The 17,132-nt window shown below is 34.7% G+C and overlaps 1 protein-coding gene across 1 annotated transcript in view; it reads left to right on the top strand.

Annotated features, from left to right (window-relative positions):
• LOC113078814 (transmembrane protein 8B-like) overlaps positions 1-17,132 on the top strand; it is a 126,331-nt gene that overhangs the window by 98,056 nt on the left and 11,143 nt on the right. Inside the window, exons 6-9 of the mRNA XM_026251130.1 lie at positions 3,367-3,746; positions 14,285-14,381; positions 15,360-15,483; positions 16,393-16,535. Of these exons, the coding sequence (XP_026106915.1) occupies positions 3,367-3,746; positions 14,285-14,381; positions 15,360-15,483; positions 16,393-16,535 (744 nt within the window). The remainder of the gene's footprint in view (positions 1-3,366; positions 3,747-14,284; positions 14,382-15,359; positions 15,484-16,392; positions 16,536-17,132) is intronic.

A 17,132-nucleotide genomic window follows, 5' to 3' on the forward strand; every position in this document is an offset into this window, starting at 1 on the left:
GCAATTCAGGCATATTAGATAGATTCCCGAAGGAATCTGAAGTAGTGACTAATAAATTATCAGCTTTGCCATCATGGGAATAAATTACATTTTACAAAGAATTTAAATAGAAAACAGTTACTTTACAATTTTATTTTTTAATCATATAAATGTAGCCTAATACAAGATACTTATTTCACGGACATAATAATAATAATAATAATAATAATAATACTAATAATAATAATAATAATAATAATAATAATAATAATAAATAAATAAAATCTTACTAACCCTAAACTTGGTAGTATATATATGTCAGTTGTTTCTAGTATTTGTATCTTTTTTATTATTATTATTATTATTTTTTTGCATTATTTTATAAGTGTAATGCTTACAAAAACTGTATGTAAGATGATTTGTCTCATAATGTCTGTAATGTCTTTTCCCCTCCAGTGGTGAACAGTTAATTTTATTTGTGTGGAGATCATCATCATCTTGATAACTCATGACAGTGTCATCCGATAAATCATCTACAGTTTAATTGGTGTAAGTACTGTAAACTAATTTAGTGCAAATCATAATCCAAATTGTTTTCCACATTTGTTTTCCTCAAACATCACAGAAAACTGGATTCTGTTGAGCTATTTTCTAAAATAAATGAGTATACATATAACTCTATATTTTCACGTGAAACCCTTTCCAGAAAAGCTACGTTGACGTTGTTATGAGTTTATTAAATCTTTGGTTGCTAGGTAATCATCTATTGACAAAGACATATTTTTCTCTTTATTGTTCCACATCTATATGCATGTATACAATGGTAAGTTAGAGAATGAGTCAGGGATTCATGTTTCATAGCCTGAGCTGTACTTATACAGCTAACCTTCAGCTGCGGGGTCTTTGGCCAAACAGGTGCTGAACAGAACACGATGACACATCCTCATCCTGAACCAGATGGCATGTTCAAGTGCGAGCCCTTAGCTCGCTAATTGTGATCTTTTGTCCATCACCGCTTTTGTCAGCAAGAATTATAATGACATTTTATGGCAAAATAGATGTAATTACAGAGGAGCAAAAAAGGTTGATTTGATCAGACGGTGAGGGTTTATAAATGCTGCAGGATTCGCCAACTAATCAAGACTCTGTCACACATCAAAGGGAGCACAGAGACTGCTCAAAAACAGACTTTTAATGAAAAAAACCATAGAGAATTTAAAAATAACAGAGAAATGACAATTGAGACTGAACGTAGGACTCAGGAAAACAAGGGGGTAAATACAGGATCTAAATGGGGAACACCTGGAACTAAACGAAGGAATTAACAAGACACAGCTGAATAAAATGGAACTTAATAGGAACAGGAACAGGACAGACCAAATAAGGGCATAATCAAACATGGGGGGGACTAGGACATGGAACACATCACAACCTTACCACATCACAGAAAAATCTATCTAAACCTTTTTTTTTGAGGCACAACATTTCATTCCACTGTATATCCACACTTTTAGCGGAATGACAATAAAGCTCAACTTGAACTTGAACTTGAACTTGAGGAAAACACACACAAAACTGTCAATGGGTTTTGTTGAGATGCTTTTGCTAATTTTACCCTTGAATACATTTTTTTTAACAGTATTGCATGTGTGTGTGTGTATACACTAGTGTTCAAATGTTTGAGGTTATGAATTTTAATACAATTGTAAAAACTAAAAAATTATATCTAATGTATTACTGTGAATATATTTTAAATGTAATGTATTAATGACAAAGCTGAATTTTTCGCAGCCATTACTAGAATCATCAGTGTCACATGATCCTTCAGAAATTATTTTAATACGCTGAATTGGTGTTAAAATAAATAAATAAATAAACATTTCTTATTATTATCAATGTAGAGAACAGATGAAAACAGTGCTGCTTAATATTTTTTTATCTAGAAACTGATTTTCTTTTTTTTTCTCAGAATTCTTTGATAAAGAATGCTTTTTGGAACATTATAGATGTATTTATTGTCACTTTTGATTAAATCAGTCCTTATTAATAAAAAAAATATAAATTACCGACAACAAACCTTTGAATGGTAGTATATATTTAATTACTTTTTGGTGATGTATATAGCATTTGAATCTCGACTCTTAGTTGTAATTATTGTGGATTCACGTTCAACAATCGTTCCATAGATTGTGATCATTCATTAAAATGAAAATCAGAGATGTATATTCTGCTCTCCTGTGATGTGATGCTACATAAAACATTTGGGTCGCCAGAATCCAGGTGCAAGAGCTCTTCAGTGACTGATGTTTAATTATCCCATCCACCCACAGTAATAATAATCCGCTTTTGAGCCTGATGAGCTTTCTCATCAGGACTGTTTTTGGATTCTGGATGTGGGGGAAAAAAACATTTAAATCTAAAATCATGTTGTAACTTTTGGAAAGAGAAGTGAGAGAGCAAGATATGTAAGTGACAACACAGCAAACAGAGCTGTGGGGGGAAAGCGACCTGGCATTTCAATAATGAACCATTTCCACCTGATTCACTGTATTTCACTGCAATAATCGTGGGTGTGAAGAGAAATATGACTGTAAGACTCCCGAGTCCTCAGTAGCATAACTGAACGTTCACACCCTGAGGTAATCAGGAAACGGTGAACTGTGTGGAGAATTTCCTTATTGTCCTCATCAGTGCCAATTAGTTATCTCAGTTCTGCACCATTGTTTTGCCATTTACATTTAATTAAAGTGTGTTCCATAATCCTGTCTAATTTACAAAGTACCATGTTATGACAAAGCCCGCGATTAAAAGATGTTAAGAACAATCATGACCTCGTTTTTATGTGTTTTGGGACACACTGTTTTTATAATGCACAAAGTCATTATTTGAACGAAGATACAAAAATCCAAATATAAGGATTTCAAGTGTTGTGTGTGTGCCACGAATGTTGTGTAGAGCTGAGAGATCTATAAAAGGAAATAGTTGAAACGGACATTCCCTTGGCATTTTTTGGGTCCTACATAAAACACAATATACATCAGACTTAGATCATTTCAGACTATATAGACACTGAGCAATCATTTGGCCTGTCATCTCACCGCAGACATCTAAGCATGTGTGTGGAACTGAAAAAAGCATGTCTCTGCTGAAATGCTAGTTAGATCTAGCACAAAGGGAAGGGAATGTCAGGAAGATGCTTTTAGCCTCAGAGTAACCTGAACGGAGAGTTTGAGCTGTCAGCTTCAGTCAAGGGATTCGTCAGCATTCAAGACATCTTTATTTCATTCTTATTTCACATCTCTCGTAACTAGCTTCACCTTCAAGTTCCTAAGCTGAAAATGTGTGCTGTCCCAGTTTTAAACACCTCCTTTGATCTTTTCTCATCAGACTGTTCCAAGCCCAGCGTCTCCAAGGGCTCCTCAGCCATGAACATGCCCCAGTCATTTGGCACCGTGATGGGGTTCTCTCTGTCAGAGACCCTGCCGGCTGCCAGCCTGCCTAACGTGCCACAGAACCCTTTGGATCAAGGATCTCTGTTAACTGCTGAAGAAAGCATCACTTACTTAGCACCCATGGCAGACACAAATAAATGCTGGCCCATCCGGCCAACGCTGCGGAATGAACTGGACACATTTTCAGTTCATTTTTACATCTTTTTTGGACCCAACATCTCCATCCCTCCAGACCGGGCAGCGATATTTGCCATCAACCTAATGCCGGTGCTGGACAGCGGAGGCGTCCTCAACATGGAGCTCAAACTCAATGTGGTGAGTTGAAATCTTTTATATCTTCCAAAAATAAATTGTTTCTATCAAGTGAAAAAAAATTCAATGATAAAAATAATTATTTAATAAATGCCACAAAATTTCATATTAAAATATCACCTTTTATATATTGTTTACCTCTGTTACTAAATATTTATTTCAATTTGTAATAAAATCTAAAAAGTTTGTCCTATGTGTTTTATGTTCAGTATAATATATGATACATCAAGGTTTTATGGCTCATACAGTATAGTATGATATAGGTGTATATGGAGCTTACACTCGAGTAGAGAAAAAACACCTACATTTTATTCAGATTCAGATGTTGTTATTTGTATGGCTAAAAAGTGCAATGAGATTCTGATCTCTGGTATCTGGTCTGTATAGCTGAATACTAACTGTGTATAAAATGCATGTAAATATCAGTTGTCAATCTATATCTTATTATAACATGTCTTAGAGCATATTTACATACTTAGTTTTATGATCAAGCTCTGTAGTTTTATTATTATTATTATTTTTTTTTTTGCAATGCAATACAGTGATGTATCATACATTTTACCCTGATTTTTCTACAAATTATCTTTGGATAATCAAGTCAACCTTAATTGAATTAGTCCATTATAATTAGTCCAGTTTTCCTCTTGATAGATTTCTAACAATATAAAATGTATTGTTACATTTACTTTATACAATTTCGACAAAAAGACACTGACATTTTAGAATGTTACTAAAAGGCATTTTACTTGCTAAAAATATACATTTTCTATCACACACAAAGAAGTATCATGTAGTAGATTGTATACATGTTTTCTGGCAAAGTTTTGATCATGTTGATATTTTAGAGGCCTTGGAAATTTGAGTATTAGACTTTGAGTAGGCTTTAAAAGATTAAAACTGGAAACAAATAGTGGTGTTAGACTCTTATATACTGTAGTTAATTAGCAATATTTACATTTTACATTTATGTATTTGGTGAACACTTTTATCCAATAAGACCTACTGTACGTTGCATTCAAGGTTCTGATTCAATACCTCAGGCATTCCCTGGGAATCAAACACATTCCTTACGGCATGCTCTACAGTTTAAACTACAAAAATACTGTACATGCAATCTTTTATATTTTTACTTATTTTACATCCAAGTAAACATTCAAAGAGCATTTTGGTTCTTGTCAGAGTGAATGCACTTGGAATCTGTAATCCCCTTAAATCTGTGAGCGTATTACTGATACTCACCTAAAAGCCATCATTAAAAAAAACACGATAGCTCCACTCAAAATGGCAGATTAGCAGAAGCTTTGATTGATAAATAACAGCATACTGAATCATCTTGCAAGTCTCGGTACACTTCAGTCATAGAAAATTGTAGTACAAGTGTCATTTCAGCTTCAGCAGAATCCATATATAATTCTATGGTACCTCGTCTAGATTCTGTGTATATGTTTTTTTGATGTTGCTGTTGAAAGAATATGTTTAATGCAGTGTTCTTCCATCTGCTGGGAAGATCAGACGGGTTGTGTGAAATATCCACTGGGACTCTGGTACCCAAAAACCTTTGATGGAGTCACCTAGGCACTTCTAAAGTGTTTGAAGGATTATGAATAATTCAGATCTTTACATTTCTCCTGAAACCAAGAGCCCATATGGCATTTAACTGACCCAGGGTACGACTCAGGAGCTCTTCAGCTAAATTCTTGTGGGTGGCAGAGACTTGATGCGCCGTAGACTGATTAATATCAAATGTTAGCAAGTGTCAGCCTGTTCTCACAGCATGAGACGTGTAAAACTAAAAGTGGGATGGTTGCAAATGTCACCATGTTTGTTTGTCTCAGGTGCTTGGTGAAAGAGTCCGCTTCTAGTTGTTGATAATGTGCACGCGACTACATTTGTGTATCATTTTAAAAACCCTTAAAATTTTCTATGCCAATTCCACACATCCAAACAAACAGAAGACACATAGACCTATTTATTAGCTGATATCTCATGCCTCCACTGAAAACCATGTTGAAGGCCGCAGCCCTCTCAACAGACTCCGTTTCTCTCAGATTGTATTTATGCATTTAATGGATGTTTCCTAGAGTGGCACTGAACAGGAATGGAAGAATGAGCTCTTGGTGGCAAAGGGTACTATAAAAAGCCACATATGAGGCTTTCAGTAGATGGAAGGTGGGGTGTTTGGCAGTGAGAGTGAATGCTGTGAGATGCTGTATTGCTGAGGAGGGAGGGGATGATAGCAGGTGATGAAGAAGGGAGAGTGAGTGCTTGGTAACAGGTTTCTTGACAGCTTAAATGCCCGCGACTGCATTGGTGTGAAGAGTCATCACACAATGGCCCCATTTCCATTTCCCAGAGTAGGTCCCAGACTTATCTAAAATTCAGTCTCTGAAAGCATAATACGACTTTTATTGAGGAGCCCTTGACTTGTTAAATATTTTAGTTCAAACAACTAAACAAGGTATGAAATTGTGTAGCTTTACTGTCTTGAAGTAATATTCTTGGTTCAGTGCAAGTTAAGCTCTGTTGACTGCAGTAGTGGCATAATGTTGATTTCAACAAAAAATTAATAAAATAAAATGCAATTGGCTTGTCTCTTGTCTCTTTTTTTAAATATTTTTTTATGGAGGTTATAAAAGGTACTTGGAAGTATGTGCCTTTCAAAAGCATAATGGAAGTAAATGAGGCCAGTTTTTAGATCATTTAAAAGTATATATTAAAAAAAAAGCACTTACTTTAACTCACATTTATTCATTTTTACCATCATTTTAGTGTTTATGACATTACAGTTTCATGATGACATTGTTGTAAAATTGGATATACGCTATTGTTAAAAATTTGGGAGTTTGTAGGATTTTTTAATGTTTTTGAAAGAAGTCTCTTAGAGCAGGATATACAGCTGTATTATTATGAAATATTATTAAAATTTTAAAATAACTGTTTTCTATTTAAATATATTTACAAATTTAATAATTGTAAAATATATTTAAATAGTAATTTAGTAATAGTAATTGAAATAATAATAGTAATTTATTTATTGTGATGCAAAGCTAAATTTTAAGCAGCCATTTCTCCAGTCTTCTGTATCACGATCCTTCAGAAATCATTATAATATACTGATTTGGTGCATATTATTGACAATAAGAAAAATTTCGTATTATTATCAATGTAAAAAAAAGCAACATTTTAATATTTAATAAAAAATGTAATGCTTAATACATTTTTCAAGATTCTTTGATGAATAGAAAGTTACAAGTATTTATTTGAAATATAAATCCTTTGTAACTATATGTCAAATGTAAAATGTCTTTACTGTCACTTTGACCAATTTAATATGTCCTTACTGAATAGAAGTGCTAAAAACAAACAAACAAACTCTCACTGACCCTTTTTTTTTTTTTGGTAATTAACATTAAGTCACAAATGCAGTCAACTGAGCTTTTAGGAACTAAACTTAGAAAAGTTTCGTCTTTTGATGATTATTAAAGCCCAGTTTACTACAAATATATTTAAAAAGTAGTGAGACTTTCTCTGCTCCACCAGTTCAGCTAAAATTGTCTGGATTATTAAGGAGAAGGTTCAAGTTCTCTAATCAGCACTTTTGAAAGGTAGATGAAGATTGGTGGTATTTTTGTCTTTTACTGGCCGGCCAGGGCATTTTAAAGGGTTCTTTAAAGGTAGACTACAGAGCAACCCTGTGAGTGGGTGCCATGGTCGTAAAATAAATGATTTCCGTCTTCTAGCCATATGCTGCCATCAGGGAAATATCTTGATAAGACGGTTGGATGATGGATGTCTGCTCCATTGAAGTTTCTCAGGTTTATGAGCACCATGCTTAATAGGAGCAATTCCTGTTTCTACAGGCAGGCATCTGGCCTCTTCTGGACTCAGGGCTAGTCATCAGAAAGATGGACAGAGCAGACAATGGAAAAGTGAATTGTAACACAATGTATATAATGGAGGAATAGTTCCCAACTGAGTTTTCCTCAAACAGAGAGGAAAAACATGTACTCACCACAACGCATAACTCAAAGGGAAGAGTGAAACAAGAATGCTTCATGGGTCACTACATGTGGGATTTGAACTAACAACGTCCTGACCTCCAGCACAGATCCACACTTCCACAACTTCAACATTTGCCAAAAAAAAATACCACATTAAGTCATCACAGCCAAGTATAGCTGTAGCTGTGACAGCATGGTTTCGAATATAAACCAATTCTACTCAGTTACAGTATATTTAGTCATAGAGGTCTATGCAGGAGCCAGATTTGATGAGAACAATGTTTAGAAGGAGTAGCTCCCAAACTGTGCAAAGAACATGAAGTGTAGTACCACTGAAACGGTTCACTTTAATACAGTAGGTCAATGTATTGTCGTGATACATTGGCTGAGAATTATAAATGGGTTTGTGATGAGAGGGGTGGGGCAGGGCCGAGAGCCGTGGGAACGGAGTGAGGTCGGTGGAGTGAAAGTGATAATGACGACCGCCTCAATCTTCCCGTGACTATGAACTTTGTTACAAGGTTATTGCTGTAAATCTCAAAAACCCAAAATAGTATACTGGGGGCTCTATTTTAACAATCTAAACATTTTGGAACATTTTTGGAATGGGTTGTCCCTATTCTCTTAATAAGTACTGGGCATAACGTTCAAGAAACCAATTTGTTGGAGGAAAAGCTGAACACTTCTCAAGCGAAGAAACCGATCTGCTCATGCGCAAAGTTAAAGCGCGGAAGCAGATCATCTACGGGACAAGCAGGAATCCACCAAAGCTTCCCGAGGTGAGGAAGGCGTAGGATGAAGTAGAATTTCATTCATCATTATAAGTAGTAATAGGCTGAATTGCAAATAGGTAGCCTAATTCTAATACACGCAATGACTATCCATCATTACATTTTTATATTTATGATGCCTACACAATAATATTCTTTTACACTGAAAAAATATTGCGCCATTGACTTTAGACTTTAGACCAGGTTTGAGTTGGTCTGTGGCGCAGTATATTTCCAACTCCTTAAAATAGCAATGCTCCAGCACTACACCTGAACACAATTATTTTTTAGACCAGCCCGCCCATGGGCGCACAAATGGGCGCAAATGCATTTGCTAATTAAACAACATGGCGCTGGACGGGAAAATGTGAATGGCGCAAGACTGAAACTAGCAAACACTAGCGCTGCGTTTTGCGTCGCATTGCGCCGGGTGTATGATAGAGCCCTGGGTTATCTTGTTTTATACTGGGTTACTGGGATTAACAATTACTCCTGCCTCCGTAAGCAGACATTTCAGTCTGTACATTCATAAACCCATGGTTCTAGTGGCTCTCATTGGGCAGGAGAACAATAATAAGAGTACTAGTGAATGCAGTAGCTGTCATAGCAGCTTCAGTGCTCGACCCCTAATGATGAAGTAATGGCTTATCATCATGTCAGGATCCACTCAGAGTAGCAGCTTTATAAAAATCTCAATTATTGGAATTTTCTTTTAATGAAATGAAAGTGACAATTACTCAGGGAGCCAAAAAAATCATCAACAGCACAAGTGGCTTTACAGGCTTGTTTGATGAAATGTCTCAATTTTAAAAACTGATATAATAGCACTGATGCCCTGTACTGCCGAGATAATGGTTTTAGATATGATGTGCCTGAAGGCACTGCATGGAGATTTCCCCAGTCGCTGTTGTCTGCTCGTGATATAGCCTATAAGAAGTTGAATATGTGGTCACTCAAATGCTATTTGAATCAAATACTAAATTCAGACTTTAATGTAATCAATAGACTCTAATCCTCACAACAGCAATATCTGGTAGAACTGTTAATACATTTCCATACAAAAACCTGCAATATTTAATGAAACTGTTATTTAGTGGTATTTACAGACATTCGAAGAATGACATCATTTTTGTAATGAGTGTCATCACTTTTGATTGTATTGCAAATTTTCTAGACTAGTTTTTATTTTCATGTATCTAGCACAAACACTTATGTTAAAAAGTTTGTGGTCAGTAAAAATTCTTTTAATATTTTGAAGGAAGCCTCTTATGTTCACAAAGGGTGCATTTATTTAACCAAAAGTCATATGGTAAAATAGTATTACTATTTTAAATTATACATATATATATATATATATATATATATATATATAGTCTTCAGTGTAAAAAGAAAAGAAAAAGACTAATTTGCTGATTTGGTGCCCAAGAAACATCTATTATTATCAGTGTTGAAAACAGTTGTGCTGCTTAATATTTTTGTTGATGAATCGAAAGTTTCTTTCTTTCTTTTATATATATATATATATATATATATATATATATATATATATATATATATATATATATATATATATATATATTTATTTTCCCCCTATTTAATCAATTACTGATTTGCTGACCCCATACTTTTTTAATGTTAATTAGCTTAAATAGGTTTTTTAACCTCTCTAAATTTTTGGTCCGGCTTAATTTAAATTGGTTAAGCCCACTGTTTTGGCAGCTTTTCTGCCATACACACATACACAGTGTCCCCTCAGCTCATGAGTTTGTCCTCCAGCAGACATGTACACCTGACAGAAAGCCAAGAGGTGAGAGCTGAGCCAATGTGTTGGGCTAATGAGCTGCAGTACAGGCCAAAGGATAGGAGAAGTGTGTGTGTGTGTGTGTGTGTGTGTTTGTGTGTCAGGAAGCCCACCCTTCATGAAGGTGAGTCTGTGTGTCTGTGAGACGTGTGTGTGTGTGTGTGGAATTGTTCCCCCCTTCAGCTGCTCTGAGTGGCTCTCACGGACAGTTTGAGGTCAAGTTGGACTCAGGCCTGCCGTCAGGTCTTAACTGATTTCTGCAGGAACCTAGTGCTCGTTGCTCCCGAGGTCATTACGTACTTCAAGTCAGTAGGCAGCCTGTGAATGCACCAGGTCCCTCAAAAGACATTTTTAAAACAAAGCCAGGCAAACAAAAAATGTCAGCCTTGGCAGGATTAACAAAATAACATATTTGTAATTAGTAAGCAGGACCATCTTATTTCAAACAGAAAGTGAATTAGAAAGCATTTCAAAATTCAGTACAGGAAAAATCAATTGCTGCAAGACATACAGATAATGTTGCAAATTACCTTTTGAAGATTGTCTTAACTCCTTTTACAATAGAATGACAACCAGCGTGTAGACTGATTAAGTGACAGTAAATTTATGTTGGACGCTTAATATGAAGGTTGTACTGTATGTGTGTGTGTGTGTGTGTGTGTGTGTGTGTGTGCTCAATTAGAGAAGCTTCCTCAAGTCTCATGTTTAAATAAAATAAAATAAAATAAAATAAAAATTTTACTGAAGAACAACATTGTTATTATTATTATTATTGTTGTTGTTGTTGTTGTTAATAATAATTTATCATCCCTCTATTTTGAATAGGTTAGTTATGCTTATCAGATTAGGCCTATGCAAATGTATACCTTGTTGTGTTTATGTTAAAATATCAACCTGTGACGTGCATACTGTGAAGTATTGCTTTAAAAAGCCATTTTTTAACCAACACTTTTTTATTATTATTCTTGATTATATTGTACAATAGCTTTGCAATAATAAAGGTGCATTAGTAGTGTTTGCTATGTGTCCCTTTCCCTAATAAACTGCAAAAGTAAATGGAAAAGTTCCAAGTTCATGTAATGGTTATGAGTGGTCAGAGGCTCTTATCAATTTATATTCCCTCACACTGCTTAGATAACAGTGCTATTGGGATACTTGCCATAGAGATTAAGTACTTATGTGCAACTAACATCTTTCTTAGTGCTTTGGGAAGCCAGCCTGTTTCTAATGGCACTGCAGTTAAAAAACTTTGCAGTTAAAGGACCTTTTTCTTCCTATACTCTATTAACTAAAGATGAAAAGTAAAAAAAAGTTCAGAGGACTGTCACATAAAAAGATCTGAACCGATCTAAATAACTGCACGCCATCAGCTTTAAAGGAGAGCAGAGACACAGAGTGTTTTTTTTAAATCTGATTTACCTCAATTTTCCTCCCTTCTGGGTGTCCTTCTTCTTTCCTTTTTCTTCAATTTATTAAGCTCTCTGTGCTTCCCAAAATTAGATGTAATTCAGCCCTTTTACTCTGGCAGCATAAAATGCTTTCAGTTTGGCCAGTGTTTAAGCATATACTCAATTAAATAAAATGCTACTTAATTGTATGTTTATATTGATGCTTTGTATATAGTTTTATTGATAATTAAGCATTATCACAAGTGCTCTGAAAACAGCTGTGAGTGTGATACTGTCTTTAAATTTATGCATTTATAATATGCATAAATAATATGCATTTATGCATTTATAATACACATTATTAATACATTTATTGCTTTATACGGCAGTTCAATAAACAGGAAATTAAATATTGAGTAACTTGTGAATGTCTGTGAGGAAAAAAAGGCATTAGTGTTTTGTTACTGAATAAATCAAGCCTTTTTAACACTTGTATTTTGTTCAAATGCCTATAACTCTTCATTTCACTTGGATGTATGTCATAACACAAAAGATTTTTTGTCTTTTATTGCTCCCTTTGCCAAGTATGTTTGCAAAAGGCCACAAACATTATAATGAATTTATATATATATATATATATATATATATATATATATATATATATATATATATATATCCCAGTTATTGGCATAATATTCATTCTTAACAGCAAATACTGCGAATCTCCTACTGTTCCAATCAGTTCTTTCCACTCATGAGGTGTTGCCCTATCTAATGAATGCCAATACTGTGGTAGATGCAGCTTTTACATTTGACAGCAGACGTGTCAACTATTTTGTGGTCACTACAGTTTTGAAATGCATGGAGGAAACATTTGAGGGCTGTTAATTTTTAAACCATCTTGAATGACAGCCAAGAGTTGCCCTGAGTGGACCCAGCTGGTCATCCATCATTGTTAAAAACTTACATCCCTGATTAGGGTTTGGTCCGAGGCCAGCTCAACACAGGTGCTTGGCACAGCATTGACATTAAAGCACTCCACGCTGAATATCGAGCAAAAGAGAAGCTAGGAAATTTCAGTTGCTGTTGTACTGATTACTAAAAACACTGGCTCGATAACAGCCTGTGGTTGAGATTCTCTTGGTTCGTTTAGATTACATGTCAGGCAATCCTATGTCACAGACAGTGGCTCTTCTTCTTTATTGTCTATTTTCTACAGCTGTCAGGCCTTTTACAAGAAGAGACAGTATTATAGATTTACAATGATGGATGACTAAAGCTCGCTAAAACAGACAGACTAGATATTACAAATCTGGACAGTACAGAAATTCTCCGGGCATGGTTATTTTGTATGAATTTATTATTATAATATGTATAAATAATGTTTGTTTTTATATACTTTTATTATACTATATTATACTGCCTGGCCAAAAAAAGTTGCCATTTAGATTTAAGTAAGCAAATACAGAAGAGTTTAGGATTTAATTATTAATATATTTCTGGAATGTTGTATGTTTTGCAATAATTATTTAAACTCTTAACTGATGCAGTGCATAGATTTTTACTTTTCAAACAACCATGTCAGAAGATGCATCCATGTACATAATCCAGGATAACAATGCAAAGATTCACCAGGCTTAATTTGTGAAATAGTGGTTTGCTGAGCACGAGGAGACAGATTAAGGCAAGTGTGAGTATGGATGAACTTCTATATCTCATTTAATTGTAGTGGGAGGAGTTACAATTGGATGAGCATCAGATGATGCTGGCTGTCACACTGTGTGTCTGCCTCAACTACTCTTGAGCGTCATTCGTCACTAAAAATACATAAATAAATAAATAGATCAGTTCTGTTTGGTGAACTCTGAAATTATACACTTCACCTTTAAATTAGATTTGATACATTGCACTCGCTATAAACTTAAGATCACTACTTAATGCATTTTAAAAGTTCAGACCCTTGAGCACTATTATTTCTGGAGGTCCAGATTAGAGATTAAAGGTTGACTTTTGGGAACCCTCAGAGGGCATGTATGTATGTATGTGGTTTCTTTGAGGTTGAGATGGCATGTAAAACATGACATGTCATTGAATTATTAACCTAAATCATGCCTGTCAAATCGCTTGCTGTCATAAACTCTGATTAGTCAAAGAACATGATACTTTGCTTCAAAGTGTTATTTTTCCTTTCTCTCTCTCCCCTCACAGTTTGTGCATGTGAGAGAGATCACTAATTTGCCTCATGTCCTAGATTTGCTTATTCATCAGGCCTCTCTGTATTATTTATGAATGGGGTGAAAGGCAAAGGCGAACATCTTTATTTTCAGACGTCTGTGGGTAGGGCGGTTGCAGTGGGAGATGGTTGGCCTTTCGCTCAGCTACAAAGAACCTCTTTTCCTTTGATATTCCTATGAAATCTCGAACAGTTATATCACAGCCTTCTCCTTTGCCTGCCAAACCTTCGTTTGACCTGCTTGGTGCCAGCCACTATCTGTGTTTCAAAGTAACTTGATAATTAACTTTGATGTTCACTTATCTTTAACCGGATTCAAACCTATTTTGTCTTTTTTTCCCCCTCCAGTCTTCAGTGAGAGGAGAGAATATTACGATCTTTGGCTGCCTGAATCATGGGATGCCACTGTCCCTTCACGACAACACATCAGTCTCATGTGAATCTGGTAGGACAGGCTATGACTTAGTCTAAGATGAATCTCTTTAGGCCATATGCATTCTATATAGTATCTTCACCATGACATTTTGTAATATTGCTTGCAATTAAAAAAAAAAAAAAGGATTGATAAAATATAATAGCAAAAGCTTTTTATTTTTACTATAAAAAATAAATAACAGTAATAGGCTAATTTTAAGTTGTCTTACCATATAGTAAGTAAACCATACAGTAAATTAATGTAACATTGGTAAATATATAGATCTTGATATATTACATTACATTAAAAGTAAACCATATCTACTTACAGTACCTCTTATTATTTCTTTTACCTATGTGAATACATAAAATTTTGTTTATACTCTATTAAAATAGTTTAATAGTTTATATATATATATTTTCATATATATGGTACATAATTAATAACTAACATTATATATATATATGTTAGTTATTAATTATGTACCATAGTGTGTTTTATGTTAAATTTTATATTGTTTTATTAATGTTCATGACATTATTTTACTGTTTTGGTGAAAAACTGTAGCCATATGTTTTTCGCAGTGGACAGACAATGTTTAAATGTATTTCTTATTGTCTTTTAAATTGCTTTGGGCCATTGGCCTTTGCTGTAATGTTCATGGAGACAACTCAAGTTCCCTAGGGCTTTGATCCAAAATTATGGCAATAAAAAACAATGAAGTGCCTTTTTTGGAAACAATTCAGTTGAAACAAAGAAATATGTCGCCATTTCTATGCAAATGCAACATAAATTGCATCTCATGGTTGCAGGTGAGATGTGGTAAACTTCCTTCTACCACATGATTTTTCTTTTATGGTCCATTTGATGGTTGAGCACATCACTTAGATATGCACTTACAAAGGGGTTTTCTTTAGAATGCTCACAATAATAATTGTGTTCCAGTCAGAGCAAATGGTGGCACTAGGTTTCCTTGTCCTTTACCCGTTTGTGCTCTTTCTTTATCAGAGTCAGTTTCAGGATTTCATCTCTCCATTAACACCAGCACAAATATCACCAAGCTGAGGATTCCCTACCCACAGACGGGCACGTGGTATCTGAGCCTGCGATCCCTGTGTGCCACTGAACACGGGTGAACATATTTGCGTTTCTTGCTGCTTTGTGTTTCTGCACTAAATAATCAGACTGCAGTTAAAAAAATATTCAAAATATTCATAGCACTGCATGTATTTACCTTCTTCAAAATAAAGCATGTGCAGTAGTAGCAGCATGTGATCTATTTGCTGTTCTCAAATACAATACTTGTGAAACAATTCATAAATACACTTTTATGTTGACCTAGGCTCTCATAACCTTACTTTAGCTGATTCAAAATGTCAATGAATTCTGACAGTGAGTTTATGCTAATTTGATATCTTTATTTAGAATTGCACAAATAGGCTGTAAAGTAAGTACCACAGAGATTATAGCATATCTGCTTGCCTTTGATGTGATATTATTTTGAAACAGTTTTACTGTAACTTTGACATCTTTACATCCCATATTATCTTGAAGGAATAGTTCCCCCGAATGAAGGTTCTGTTATCATTTACTCACCCTCGTGTTGTTTGTGTGACTTTTTCTCTCTTGCACTGAACACAAAATTTGTTATTTACAAAACTGTGCTGCTTTGTATTTTCTATGAAAGTACAATGAATCGGACTGAGGAGTTCAAAAGCACCAAAAAAATAAATAAAAAAAAGTCATAATCATAACTGTGCGAGTATGGTCTATAATTCTTGTGAAGCCATACTGTAGCTGTGTGTCAAAAAAACACACAAGATAACATTTCAAATTTTGGGCTGTTTCTCACACAAAGCTTGCAAGCTGTTGCAAGCCTAAAAGCTTCAATCCCCATTTACTGTAACTGCATGTAATCTTAGAATTCACATAATGTTCAAAGAAATTTCAGACTGTCCATTCTTGGTAGTTTTGCTAAAAGCATCATTTCCTACAATTCCACTTTCCTCTTGTTTCTTATCATCTCCATGTTCTTGTATAGGTTTGAAATGTGTACTAATGTAACAGCTGAGGTGTACCTTCGCTCTTTCCTGACCCCCTGCATCAATGACTGTGGCATCTATGGCCAGTGCAAACTCCTGCGCACCAACAACTACCTGTATGCTGCCTGCGAGTGTAAAGCAGGTGAGCACTCAAAACCCATGTGTTCTCTTATGTAAAACCATTGTTGTAAATCAGTCATAGTTTTTAGAAGAATTAAATGCATTGTCTTTGAATTTTCTGGCATGTGTAATAAAGTGACTGTTTCGTAGTGTTCATTTACGGTTTTAAAGGCAGAAGAATTTAAGAATCAGTTCATATATACCAGATAATATGTATGCACCAAGGCTGCACTGATTTAGGAAATGTACTTTAAAATATAATTACAGTAAAATTATTATTTTTTTCTTCATAATTAAAAAAAAAAATGTAAAAAGTTTAAGATAACAGTTAGAAAGTTATAGTATATTTTATATAAATTGTTCTATGGATTTGAAATAAAAACATTTTGTTTTTATTGTCACTTTTGATTGAAGTGTCTTTTAACTAAGTGAACAAGTCTATCCCTCTCCCCAGGGTGTTATCAACCTTGCAGTTAATATGATGATAATCACAGTAATATTTTATAATTCCAGTTATTATTTTTTTCCCCCTCTACTGTCAGATGCCAATCAAAGTTAATTGGCATGTTGAATGGTTCAGTTACGCATGCGGCAATCATGTCGCTCTATAACTATGAGA

This window comes from Carassius auratus, chromosome 5 (assembly GCF_003368295.1).
Source record: "Carassius auratus strain Wakin chromosome 5, ASM336829v1, whole genome shotgun sequence".
NCBI lineage: Eukaryota > Metazoa > Chordata > Actinopteri > Cypriniformes > Cyprinidae > Carassius > Carassius auratus.